The 13,294-nt window shown below is 38.8% G+C and overlaps 1 protein-coding gene across 1 annotated transcript in view; it reads right to left on the minus strand.

The window, feature by feature from the left end:
- Nucleotides 1-13,294, minus strand: part of mtmr14 (myotubularin related protein 14) — a 50,893-nt gene that overhangs the window by 34,009 nt on the left and 3,590 nt on the right. The window contains exons 3-6 of the mRNA XM_033627168.2: nucleotides 11,936-12,044; nucleotides 10,172-10,247; nucleotides 4,602-4,662; nucleotides 2,813-2,935 (exon numbers count right to left, since the gene is read on the minus strand). Coding sequence (XP_033483059.1) covers nucleotides 2,813-2,935; nucleotides 4,602-4,662; nucleotides 10,172-10,247; nucleotides 11,936-12,044 — 369 coding nt within the window. The remainder of the gene's footprint in view (nucleotides 1-2,812; nucleotides 2,936-4,601; nucleotides 4,663-10,171; nucleotides 10,248-11,935; nucleotides 12,045-13,294) is intronic.

The following is a 13,294-nucleotide window of genomic DNA, read 5'->3' on the forward strand; positions in this document are numbered from 1 at the left end:
TTTTAGTCAGATAGCTCGTCTCAGCGGGGAAGCCATTAACGGCTTCAGTTTCCCATCTATCTTGTGCAAAGACACCAGATTCTATTGACAAAAACAGTCATTTCAGCTCACTGAACACAGGAGATGCTGGTCTACCACTGCCCCGAACAGTTAATTTTTTTGTATCATTTTGTGATTTTGGAATATTAAAAGGGTTAGTTTGGATTCACCAAAGTCACACAATAACACAAACTAACTAACTGATCGAGGCTGCGATAGACCCGCAGCTCCTGTGTTCAGTGACATTAAATCATTGTTTTTTTTTCCAATGGAGTCTGGCTTTGACGAAAGCGATATAATGGCTTGATTTTCCTGGAGGAAATCACTGTCTACAGTAAGGTAAAGCAGTGAAAATATTCCAAATGTAGCAAACGCCCAAACTGATGTAGATTTTTTTTTTTTTTTAGGTTGGACTTCTTTTTTTTAGACAGCTAAAACACATTTTGTTGCTGATCCCTCCACAGCAGTATATTGCTTAGCTTCCTTTAGCCACCGAAAAAAAAAAGACCCACCTAAAAAAAAAAATCAAAATCAGTTTTAGTGTGATGTTGTATGTTTAGAATACTTCACTGCTCTACCTTACCATCAGACAGTGAATTCCTACGGGAAAATTAAGCCATTGGATACTGTCTTTAAAGCCATACTCCACTGAAAAAAACTGATTTAACATCGCTGAGCACACGAGCAGATGGTCTACCACTGCCTCAAACTAGGGGTGGGCAATATAACGACTATGTACGATATATATTTTCAAGCAAGATATAAATTTAGACAACACCGTTTATATCGATATAGGGTCAAGTTGCATTACATGACGCATACCAGTGTGCATCTCTCCTCTCTAACACTCTACACACAGCTCCGCCTCACACACAGTTCTCCAGCAACACTTGAGACCAGTGGTGTAGTGGAGGGCATATGCAGGTATACGGGGTATATCCACCTCTTTTTCTGGCTGTTTACAGTATACCCACCTATCAGTCAAAAAGCTACTGGAATATATAGGAGAATATACCCACTTCCTCCTCTGTAACCTGCACATCTATCAAGTAGTGCACCTGCCTCATTGACTACCACTACACTCCTGTTAGAGCCCTAGTCTGAAGTGCACCTCCCCAGAAATGTAATTAACGTCGCGGCTAAGCAGACCTCCTGTCTATTTTTGTGAACTGAAACCATTTCTCTCAGTGGAAACAAAGCTTTTATTTACTTTAAGATGAGAAACAATAAATTGTAAAGAAAATAAAGCCCACACAAAATGGCATTTTAAGTCTTGTGTGTGATTTATCCTGGCTTCATATGAGTAGCGGTCATCTCCACTGGTCGCTGGGCTAATTTATACAATGTAAAATGCCATAAGCTTATGCTAATAACATTAGCATTTTATATTTGTTTGGAAAATGTGTTCAGTATGAGACAGTTGTTTTGTCAGTGAACCTTGTAAGTTGTAATGGAACCAAATTTTGTTACATTATCTTTGTTAAATGTTGCTGATGTTCCTGGCTTCATATGAGTAGATGAAAAGTCCGCTAGTCACTAGGCTAATGCCAAATGCTTCTGCTAAAAACATTAGCATGTTGTATTTGTGGGGAAAATGGGTCCAGCAGAAGACAAGTGCTTTGTCCGTAAATTCTGCGAGTTATAGTGAAGCTGATTTGTGTACTTGTGTTTGAAACTGTCACTATAAAGCCATGTTTAATGTGTGTTTCAAGTGTGCTTTGAATCAACTAAATTTTACAGCACTTCACAGAAACCCCACCGCCCACTAGTGTTTTGGAGGTGTAACTGTTGTGTAGCTGCATATTTTAAAACGGGGGAATAAAATCTCTGTCCTTGCATTTTACTTTGATCACAGTCTGTTTTTATTAAAAGTGCTTGTGACATCTCAAATATGGCTTTGAATTGAAACTGAAAACATGTTGCCCATTTCGTAGAAAATCCCGAGCTATACACTGTGTATCGCCAGTCAGCCTGTGAATACCGAGATATGAATTTTGAGCTGATATTGATTTCTTTAGGTGGGACTTTTTTAAGTGGTTAAAATATGTTTTGTTGCTGACCTCTCCACAGCTGTACATTGCTTAGCTTCCGTGTCGGACTACAGCCTGCTTCTCTAAACTGGAGGCGTGCCGACTAACATCTTCTGTAGGTAATACACTGAGTATGAAGTACCTCAAGTAAGTGAGAAGAAGTATCCCATACAACCCCACTTCAAAAAAATCCGAACAATCCCTTTAAGTAATGTCAAGAACCATCCATCTTTAAACTGCTGTTAAATAGTGTGATTGTTCACTGCCTGTTTCCTGTCTTTCTAGCATTAATGTTATTCCATGTTATCCTTCTTTAGTTTGTCCTGGTATGATTACTGCTCTTTTGATCACTCACTTTTTTTAGTCAAAAATCAGCAGTTTAACATACTAGCACCAGTACCATCTGTTCCACATGTAACCCAACAGATGCTATTAACAACTACTGTGGATTAGCTCCTAAAATAGCAAGAATGATGTGACAATGATTACCAGGCTCCGAATACACAGAGCTGGATCTAATTACACCAAATCTCAAGCCTCCACTGCTTAAACGTAATCACAAGCACAATGTACACACCAAGTCTCCACTAATGGCTGAATCTGCAAAAACCTTCGGCCAAACACAAATACACTGAGTCAATAGTCAGATGCCTCCCATGAGGTTTCTTTCAACAAAGGCCAGTGGAAACAGTGACCTAGATAACAGCCCGAGTGTGGATGAACTAGTCCGTGCTGTTCCTTACTTTAGGCCAAACTTAACCTTCTTGTTCTCCACCATCAGGTCACAGATGTAGCGAACCGAGAGGTAACGTAGCAGCTTAATGTCATGGCCCCGAACCTTGTCAAACAGCTGGGAGTCCCCGTTCCTGAGGAGGAGGGAGCAGAGGGAAGGAGGGAGGGATAAGAAACACAAAAGAAAGATAAGAAAGGAGGAAAATGAAAGGAGAGAAGATTAATAGAAAAATGGACTCACTCTGGGTAGCTGTTTCACTTTGATGAGAAGTTTAATCTCTCAGTCAGTAACATTACTTTTAACTAGGGGTGTAAATTCCAAATTTCATCACAATACTTATCTGTATCGATTCTTTGGCCAGAAATGGTGGTGTGGGTGTCCCATGGGAATTTAAAAAAAAACGGCCTATCTTAAAAATGAAAATATGTATTGTTGTTTTCACTTTGCAAATTTTGGATCTTTGATCACTGAAACAATATTATAGACCCAGATCACCCCACACTTGGAGGTCATTTATTGTAGTGTTTTATCAATATCACAAGTGACATCATCACATACTGATTGCGCTCATAGACAGACCAGGGTCTGATGTTCACTGTGCACTAATCTAGTTGAAGGGGAACTCCCTTTACACTGCCTCTTCAAGGCGAGAATTTCATGCCGTTATGTCACCTTGCCATTCTGAACAAAAAGTACAATCACAATAAAGACAGACAGTTGTTTCACCTTTAAGGCATCACTGGAGGTAGTAACAGTTAAGAAACAACATCTATGTACAAGGCACAGCTAGCAGGATGGGATCATGGACGGCACAGGTGTGATATTTTGATAACATGTTGTGCGTGTGACCCACCAGGATATTTACAAAGTAGCTGATAGCAGTTAGCAACTAACTCAAAGAAGAACAGTGGCCGAAAATGTCCACACATTAGGAAAACAATGAGATCCAGGAGCTCCTTACCCCCTGAACCAAGGAAAAGATCAGTCGCAATATAACAGGTATGTTAAATGATTGTTATTGCCATGTTATGACATTGTTATAGAATAGAAAGTGCTGCTGACGCATATCATATATGTCACACAAGAGGGCGAGGCTGCTGTGTTACATTTCATGCCCGTCACGCCTCTTTTGTTTCCGCAATGCTGGCGTGCTGTCTAAAATCACACACTGGAACAGCATGATGCCGCCATTGTTTGGTTCTACATAAAAATGCAATGGCAGCATAAACAAGGAACTTTGTAGCGGCGTCACAGCACCATCTCTGAGCTTAAATGACTCGTAGGAACAACAATTTTTGAAAGTGGACCAGTAATGAGAAAGATGGCTGTAGCCAGCATTGGTAAAACAGGCTACAACATAACCACTTATTGCAGGTGCACCCCTCCATTTTACTTCCACTAATAGTGCTTGATTTTGTCACTAACAGGCTAAAATGGTTATGATGAGTGTCTGTCAACATAACTTAACATTACTTATTACTTAACTTACTTAATCAGCTAAATATTCAGCAATGACACGGAAAATCTTTAAGATAAGAGTAAGAAACAGTTTCTGTACTACAACGAAACAATCATTAACTCTCACTCGTGTTTCCACCATTTACTTCCTGCAACAAGTCACCTCTCATGAGATTTCAGAATGAGACTTTTCGCCACTGCCAGCTGCAGCACTGTCTTTCTTTCGGTAGTGGAATAATTCAAAGATTTGTTGTCCCAACGAGACATTAGACACAAAAACATGGGAAAATGGGGTCTAGGTTGAAAAATACTGGAGTTCCCCTTAAAAGTCATGTGATTACCTGACTGCGCTGTCATCCTCTGGAACCTCCTCGGACTCTGTCCACGTGTCATCAGTGCCCCCTGCAAAAAACAGAAGCGTGATGAATAAGATGAATATCTTTGATCAGAATGAGGCTAATGACAAGTACTCAAACTCTGTACATCATTCATCATTCCTGTTACTGCATCTCGCTAACTTGGCTGTACTGCATGTCACTAACTCTGCCTCTTCTCCGGAGCCTTTGTGCTCCACTGTCTCTCAGGTTAACTCATATCGCAGCGGTGCCTGGATAGTGTGATGTGTGTGGTTGTGCTGCTGCCGTGGTCCTGCCAGATGCCTCCTGCTGCTGCTGTGATCATTAGTCATACTTCTACTGTTATTATACACATATGATTATTGTCACATATGTATACTATCAGATATTAATATATACTTTCAACATATTGTACCACAATAGCCGTAATTAGAATGATAATATCATTACTTTAATTAATGTTGTTGTAAGCTAATGTCATTACTGTCTGTCCTGCATCCCTCTCTGTCTCTGTCTCTCTTTCTGTCTCTCTTTCTGTCTCATTGTGTCATACAGATTACTGTTAATTTATCATGTTGATCTGTTCTGTACAACATCTATTGCACATCTGTCCGTCCTGGAAGAGGGATCCCTCCTCAGTTGCTCTTCCTGAGGTTTCTACTGTTTTTTTCCCCGTTAAAGGGTTTTTGGGGAGTTTTTCCTTATCCGCTGTGAGGGTCCTAAGGACAGAGGGATGTTGTATGCTGTAAAGCCCTGTGAGGCAAATTGTGATTTGTGATATTGGGCTTTATAAATAAAATTGATTGATTGATTGATTCACAATTACAGTACTTGTTATTTCATATAGTTGATAACAAGTTGAGTTTTAAACATGAAACCATTCAGAGCAAACATGCTGAACACATCTGAAGGCAGATATAAAGGACATAACTGTGCTGGAAACAAATACCATATATGAGTAATTGGAAAATTTGAGATTGAACATTTGAAATAGATAAAATAACAGACTACTGCTATGACTTTCGTCCTGGCCTCCTCGTTTATACGAAGTCACATTAAGGTTCTTTTTGGTAAAGGCTATCCACTGAATAGGGGGCTTAGCCCAAACCTCTGTAGGGAGGTCCAGGGGGGGGATCCTACCCTTGGAATTTTTATGACGAACAAGCTCTATGTTGATGCTGTTTTCATGCTCTCTTCTTTACCCTTAAAAGCTATTTTTTTCCCAGATTAATCATAAATTGTGATGTTAGAAAAATCTGCAGTTGTTAGTAATTAGTACTGAGTAGAGACAGAATACTTTGCAACTGCTATCATTACATTTAGAGAATTTTGAGGTATTTGGACTTGAGTATTTCCATTTATTTTTTTCCCCTATGGATTTCTTTTTTCACTTTATTAATTTTTTTGACTGCTGTTGCTACTCTTTGTAAAGCATCTTTGAGTATCCTGAAAAGTGCTATATAAATCCAATGTATTATTATTATTATCATTATTATTATTATTATTATTATCATTATTATTATTATTATTATCTGTGCTGATATACTTACACCCCACTACATCTCAGAGGGAAATATTGCACTTTTTACTCCATTACATCTTTTGTCTGCTTTAGTTACTTTGAAGACTCAGTTATGAAACAAAATATAATCAAGTAATAAATAATAATGTATAATGTATCAACACCCCACATGGCAGAAGCTACAATTTACCAATGTTGTCTTAATATCTCATTTGCAGACTACTGCTACTGGCAGCGATAGACGGTTGTTCTGTCCAGCAACTCCACAATTCAGCCGTAGCATCATCATCACTAACTGCGTTCCAGTATCCATACTTCCATACTATATAGTATGCCAGAAAGAGATTTAGTATGTCCCAATACATAGTATGTCAAATGCAGTATGCCAAAAATACCAGAATGTTCTACTACATCCGGTCATATTTGGCAGTATGCACGTCAGCATGCTTTTCTGGCTGTTCTGGCCCACAATCCTCTGAACAGCAGAAGATTTGTTACATCAACTGAGCCGCAGACACAGACTGTTGACAGCTGATTGACAGCTCTCAGAAGCCGCAATTACGGCTGACAGTGAATTAAAGTAAGTGATGACCAGTCTTATAGTAATAACAGGAATATTAATTGTTAAAATGAAAAAAATAATCAGAAAGATTACCACCAGCAACAGGACATAACTGTGAAAATTACAATGACAGAGAAATGCATATGTAATTTTACTGTGGTGAATATAATATGTTAGAATCTACCTTGTATGCAGCTATAACATCAAAGTTAAAATTTCATACATTGCAAAGTAACAACAACAGCAGGTCTCTCCAGGTTGACCTGTGTCTCCCTACAAGCGCAGTTTTGTTTTATCTCTAAGGTAACAAATATATGAGACAGAGGGTCAAAGTGCAAGGCGTAATGTTATGAGACAGTAGTCTGTCCCCATTGTGTGCATACTGCATGAAACAGTATGTACTTTGTAAGGTCAGCTGCAGTACCTACTAAACGTAAAAAGACATAGCATGCCATTCAGAATACACCCAAAGCTGTTGTTTCAAAATCAAAGAATATATTTATTGATAGGAGCACTCATAGGCACATAAAAACATAGCCCTAGCAGAGCGCTAAATATCTTTTTAATTTATAAACAATTCTCTGTCATAATCAGCAGAGGGAGGCACGTAGAAACAGCTGTAGCAGCATGTTGTGTGCGACGCACGTCACCTACTGTTATGTTAACATTGGGCAAATGTGCAGAAAGAATGTTTCAACCAGAAAGAAGAGAATTTGATTGAGCGTTTACATGATAATTAGGTGCTAATATTTGCCAATTGAACGGCATATCAAAGGTTTACGTCATAGAAATAGAGTGACAAGGAATCAGATGTCGCAGATATGTCTATATTCATATGATGGTCCAAAAGTAAAAACTCATAAAAATCTTAAAAAATAAGGCATCAATTTCAATGAATTGATGACAGAAAAGATAATGCGTTTAAAAAATGAATGCTTATTAATCACATACTGTAGTGCCCTTTGATCCGGTGCACCACTGAAGGCCACAGCGTCACATGATGGTGGCCGGCGAGACAACACTGCTTGGCCTTAGCTGCACTGTTTTCTGCAGTTTCTGCAATAAGGAATTGTCATACCATCGGAGTACTGCAAGCCTGAAATATCACCTCAACGCAAAGCATTTAGCAGTGAACCCGGAGGTCTGAGCTAGCACAGCCTCTGATGTGAGCGCTAGCTGCAAACCTTGTCAAGCTACACTCGACCAGGCGTTCAGACACAAACTGAGTAAGCCCGCCTGTGACCAACTAAACTTTGTAACAAAATGGACTGCAGACCAGTTTTGGATAATCGTGTCCAAAATCCAGCAGCTTTACGATGCCACATCTGCCAAAATTAATTTGAACTTCATTTTTTACATTCACGGCAAAAATTGATGTATGTGATTTATTTAGATTAATTAATCATAGAGTATGTAATTAATTATTTTAATAGTCTGACAGCCTTATTTTTTATGCTATTTATGTTTAAAAAGATATTATTTGTTTAAGTGTTAATACCAGATCTTTTTAAGGCTCAAACTTAAAAAAAATATATTTTTTAAGATATACAATAACAATTTGAACAGTATACAAATGATAAAAATAAAAACATACAACAAATGAAAAGGATTCGTGTTTGTAATCGATGGGTGTAATCAAGTTACCAACAAAGCCGGTTCCAAATCACACTTTCATTTTCAAACTGATACAATGACAAATGATTCAAACTAAATCTGCCAAACAGTGACAAACTGCTGAGAAATGATCCCCCTCACACTCAGCCTGGTTTCACAGAAACAGTATATGTGTAAATCAATACAACTTCTGATCAGTTAGAATATACTATTTATCTTCAGTAGATCTGCAAAAGTGATCCTCACCCCTAGCAGCTCTTCTGCAGGACTGTCTGTGTTTGTCACAATAAATAGAGCCAGGGCTTCTGACGCAGCAAGTCTGACTGACAGACTCACACTCGGCACACTCTCCAGTTGTTTGTCTGTGAATGATGCACCTTGAGTTTTGATGACATCTAGCTCTTGTTCTTACTGAGGTTGAATGCACTTATTGGAAGTGCTTTGGACAAAACCTCTGCCAAATGAATGTAAGTAATGGAAAAGCCCAGTCAGCGAACTGGGACTACAAGCTTCTCTGCATAACTTCATTTGCTAATAGTTCACAAAACCTGTTTCAGGCCATGACAGAAGTATTTCAGAAATGAGGAACCTCAGTGAGGGTTTCTATCCCCTCTGGGCATCTTCCTAATGCTGGCCAGTTACTAAAGGAACAGCTCATTACTGCCTCAGGTGTGTGCAGCCTGAGAACACGGAGCTGGACTTCTGATTTACACCAATGTATAGAGCAACTAGAATTACCACCCCGCAGTTGTACGCTTCCACGCACCAGTCAAGTTTCTCTTACAGTTTACATCCATGACTGTGAAAACATGGACGCTTCACACCCATTGTCCCCCCGACAGCACAGAATCAACAGTTTCTATGTGGACACCCAAGATGTCGCCAATTCAGTATCTGACCAAATATTTTCCCTTCTGTTCCTGAGATATGGTGCTGAATAACCAATTAATCAAAGTAATTATCCAATTAATTGAGAAAATAAATAGCAGAATGATCTGTGATGGAAATAGTCAATAATTGCACGCAGCACTAATCTAAACCACATCATTCCAAGATTAAACTGAAAGTGAGTGTAACTGAAATGTCACTAATAATTCCTCACTGCACACGTAAACTGTGTTTGAACAACTTTAATGAGCACAATAGCTCAAAGTTAAGCAAAAAGCCGGTCTGTTAATTGATAAAATTTTATATCAGACATTTTGGTATGAATTCTCTTTCGCATTTATTTTCCATGTAAGTTTGAATACAACGTGGCTTATCATCTGACTCCTCACGTTGCTGTATGTTAAAAGTTATTTTCGTCAACACATCTCACCAATGAACTTTGTGAGTACACTGTTTGAATAACTGATTAAAATGATAGCCAAAACTAAAAAAAAAAAAAAAATCAGACCCAAGCAGCAAAACAGTGGTATTATTCTTTAAACAGACTAGAGTTGTTGTATATTTTAGCACATTTACCACAAATTGTACACTTGAAACTGCAGACAACATTTTCAAAGGCACACCATGACAGACAAGATCTATCAAAGTGAACGTTTGCTTTATTTTTATCCTTTAATCATCATTTTATCATATTACAGTAAGTGTTAGAAAGACACATTTCCTCTTATTGGCTCTACTTGGTGACGTCTGAATGAAGCTAATGCCAAGTCATTTGGAGGAACATAAAATCTCAATGGGAAACTCTGACAGCTGTCTGACAACTGCTGCAACTAATAGAAGGTCAGAGAGCACACAAGGAACTGCAACCACCCATGGAAAACAAGTCAGCCACAACTTCCCCTGTTAGGCTAAATTTAAGATGAGTCTGTGTGTGTGTGTGTGTGTGTGTGTGTTGGGGGGGGGTTGTACCTGAGAAGATGTAGTTGTATCCCGTGCGTCCATACAGCTCCCCCCATCCTGCCAAAGTGGACGACCGGCAAATATGCTGCAATGAGGAAGAAGAGATGCTGTATCATTTCACTTCTGGAAAATGATTTTTAATACTTTGTCTAAATTACTTGGTCACATATATAAAGAATGCTAAGTTTTCTGATATTCCAACCTTATTCATTGTTGAGGGCAGAGGGTGTGGCTATGTTTTTTATTTTGTTTTGTTTATTTAATCTCCTCTTGTTTTTGCAGGTAGAGGCAGAACCTTAATGTACTACTGAACATCCTCATTATGTTCATGTACTATTGTTTTGGATCTAGTGGGACCAGTACCCACCTCTATATTGAAATACTGGTACTCATCCCCTGACAGCACATTATAAAAGGTGACTGTATTTGTCTTTGATACAAATGTTGTTTAATTCTGTTTTAAAGAGAAAAAAAAAAGTTTAAAAAAAGAAATGATGCTGGATCAGCCTGTTGTTTCACTGTTCATACTAGCATGCTGTTACAATAACCATCTCATCACCCTCTCAGCCTAAATATACAGAAGAGGTAGTGGCGGCAACAGAACATCTGCTAATTTCTTTCTATGAAGCGGTGACACCTGGAGGTATTTATTATTTTGGCTCCATAAACAGCCTTGCATTTATCCCTGTTGTTCCAGTACAAGCTGCAATGATAATGTTATTTTTATTTTTATTTCATATTCTCTGATATTTCATATTTCTGATTCTGATTCTGAGGCAGTGAGGGTTAAGCTCTTCAACTCAGTGGGGACGTCAGCCACCTTGGCCAATATTACTGTCTTTAAAAGGCTGTAGTGGGCTAAGTTTTACAGCTGGAGAAGATACTGGTATCATATGAAACTAAAAGATCTAAGGCATTCACTGGTAGAAACCATGTTATTCTAGCTTCTCAGGGAAAGGGGATAAATAATACTCTTATGTAAGGCTACATTTTGGCGAGGGGAAAAACCGGCATCGCCATTTTCACAGAGTTCCCTTGACCTCTCACTGAATGAAAATGGGTTCTGTGGGTACCCACAACTCTCCCCTTGACAGACATGTCACATTATGCTAGTCTCATGCAGTTTTGTGAAAAAAAACCTGCAGTTTTTGGCATGCAGTACAACTATGTTATTTTTGCCCACTGTATGTGAATATTTCTGCATATTGGGTCCCTAAACAGTGTTGGAAATGCATTAATTTTATAAATCTTGTGGATTCAATGAGCCCAATTTGCAGTGGCCTCTGGGATAATCACAGGCTAATGAAACTTACAGCCACAAACTAGAGACCTCGGGCATTCAGTGGTTTTCATAGGTATATTGACAACAAGGGGGTCTTAGCAGTTTCCAGAACAGAAGTGCTTGCCATCCAGCCGCCAGAAAAATTTTGTCAAACGTTTTTGACACCAAATCACAGCGTGGGTTTTTTATGGTGTTCTTCCAGGTCTTGGTGTCTTAATGTGGTATTTAGGAGGGATTTTTGACCATTTTAATTAAATCTAGAGCACAATGTTTGTTGCAGATGTATGACTAGAAAAAAATTGACACAGTGCTGAGCTGCATCTCAAATTAATGTTCAGGTTCCCAGCTTTCAGATGTTTTCTATGTGGCATATACTGTTGACCTGCTATCCCCCCTTAAAGATCTCCTGTCCCCTTTAAAATCGACAAAAATTGGTCTATTGTAGAGAGAAGTGGAGTAGAAGAGGTCAAAGAGCAGCTGATTAGTGGTACCTTGCCATTGTAGAGGATGACGGGACAGACAAACCTCCCTCTGCAGCGAGCCAGCTTACTCCGGTTCACCAGGTCCTGTAGCTTACTTATCTGAACTGTGCTCTCAAACCTACACACACAAACCACCATGTGTTATCCATCAGTCATTTGACTTAATCTCTTAAATGTAATTCAGCACATACCACAGAAAATATGATTATAAAGCAACACGCTAACACTGCTGACACCTCCAAATAATAAACTGAGCTTATCTTCTGACATACAGGTTACAGTTAAGTGGGACATTCTGCCTTTGCTACACAACAAGTTAACAACCACTGATTATTTCATTACATTAACCAATATATCTTAACTGCCTGCGGCTATTTTGGCCATGATAACACAGAAACTTATAAAGGCTTGAATAAGGAGCAGTTCATTCAAAAAAAAACTCATGAGCATCTAAGATAATCATAAAGGAACTAAGAAAACCCAGCAAGGGCTTTCTACATTTACATCAAGCTGTCTTAATTTTACAGTGCTGTTTTCATGTGACAACTATTTGAGTCCACATTAGCATTTTGACGTTCATTTTGGAGAGCTGTCTGCCCACAGTGGGACACCTGAAAAACATGAAAACAGCTCAGTCTCTTCCCTAATAACAAAACTGCATCACAGCCAACATTTTGTCAGAAGCAGGACAGACAGGTGGACATCATCTGACAAAATCAACATGAGTACATGTTAATGACAAGAGCTGTGCTGTATTATCAGTCATATTGACGTTTACAATGCATAATTACAGAAAAAGCTGGAGAGAACAGAAAGGTTTCCTCTCAACTTTGCTGCCACACAGCTCCTACCTGTGACCAGGCTCTACACAAAGCCTGTGAGCCTGCTGAGTGACAGCCTGCTACACCTTCCTTCAGCGTCCTCCCTCCCTCTGTACTCATATATACTCACCCATACTGTGTCTTCATACTGCCAAATTGACCATATAGTTGTTCTCATTCACATACTTGTCTGTTTCTGTTATTAGATCACTGAACAAGTTTAAATTCCCATAAACACTACATGTTCTTAAACACTACCAAGCTACATAACTTTTCTACCATGGCAACTATTTTATGTATATTTATGCTGCAAATATACTGTACTATTGAATTTTTAATCAGGGCTGCACCTGATAATTAGTTTCAATAAACAATATTATGCTGCTTGGGGTCTTGCAATCAAAACAATAACAAAAGACAGTGCAGTGCTTCATTGCAGTTGGTTTCTCCTGGTTAGAATCAGGAGGCTTTTACCAGGAGCCAAATTATCCCCACAGGTCTCTCCCTCTCCAAAACAAACAAACCAAGTGATTCAAACTAGTAAAAA

Source organism: Epinephelus lanceolatus, chromosome 1 (genome assembly GCF_041903045.1).
Source record: "Epinephelus lanceolatus isolate andai-2023 chromosome 1, ASM4190304v1, whole genome shotgun sequence".
NCBI classification, from domain to species: domain Eukaryota; kingdom Metazoa; phylum Chordata; class Actinopteri; order Perciformes; family Serranidae; genus Epinephelus; species Epinephelus lanceolatus.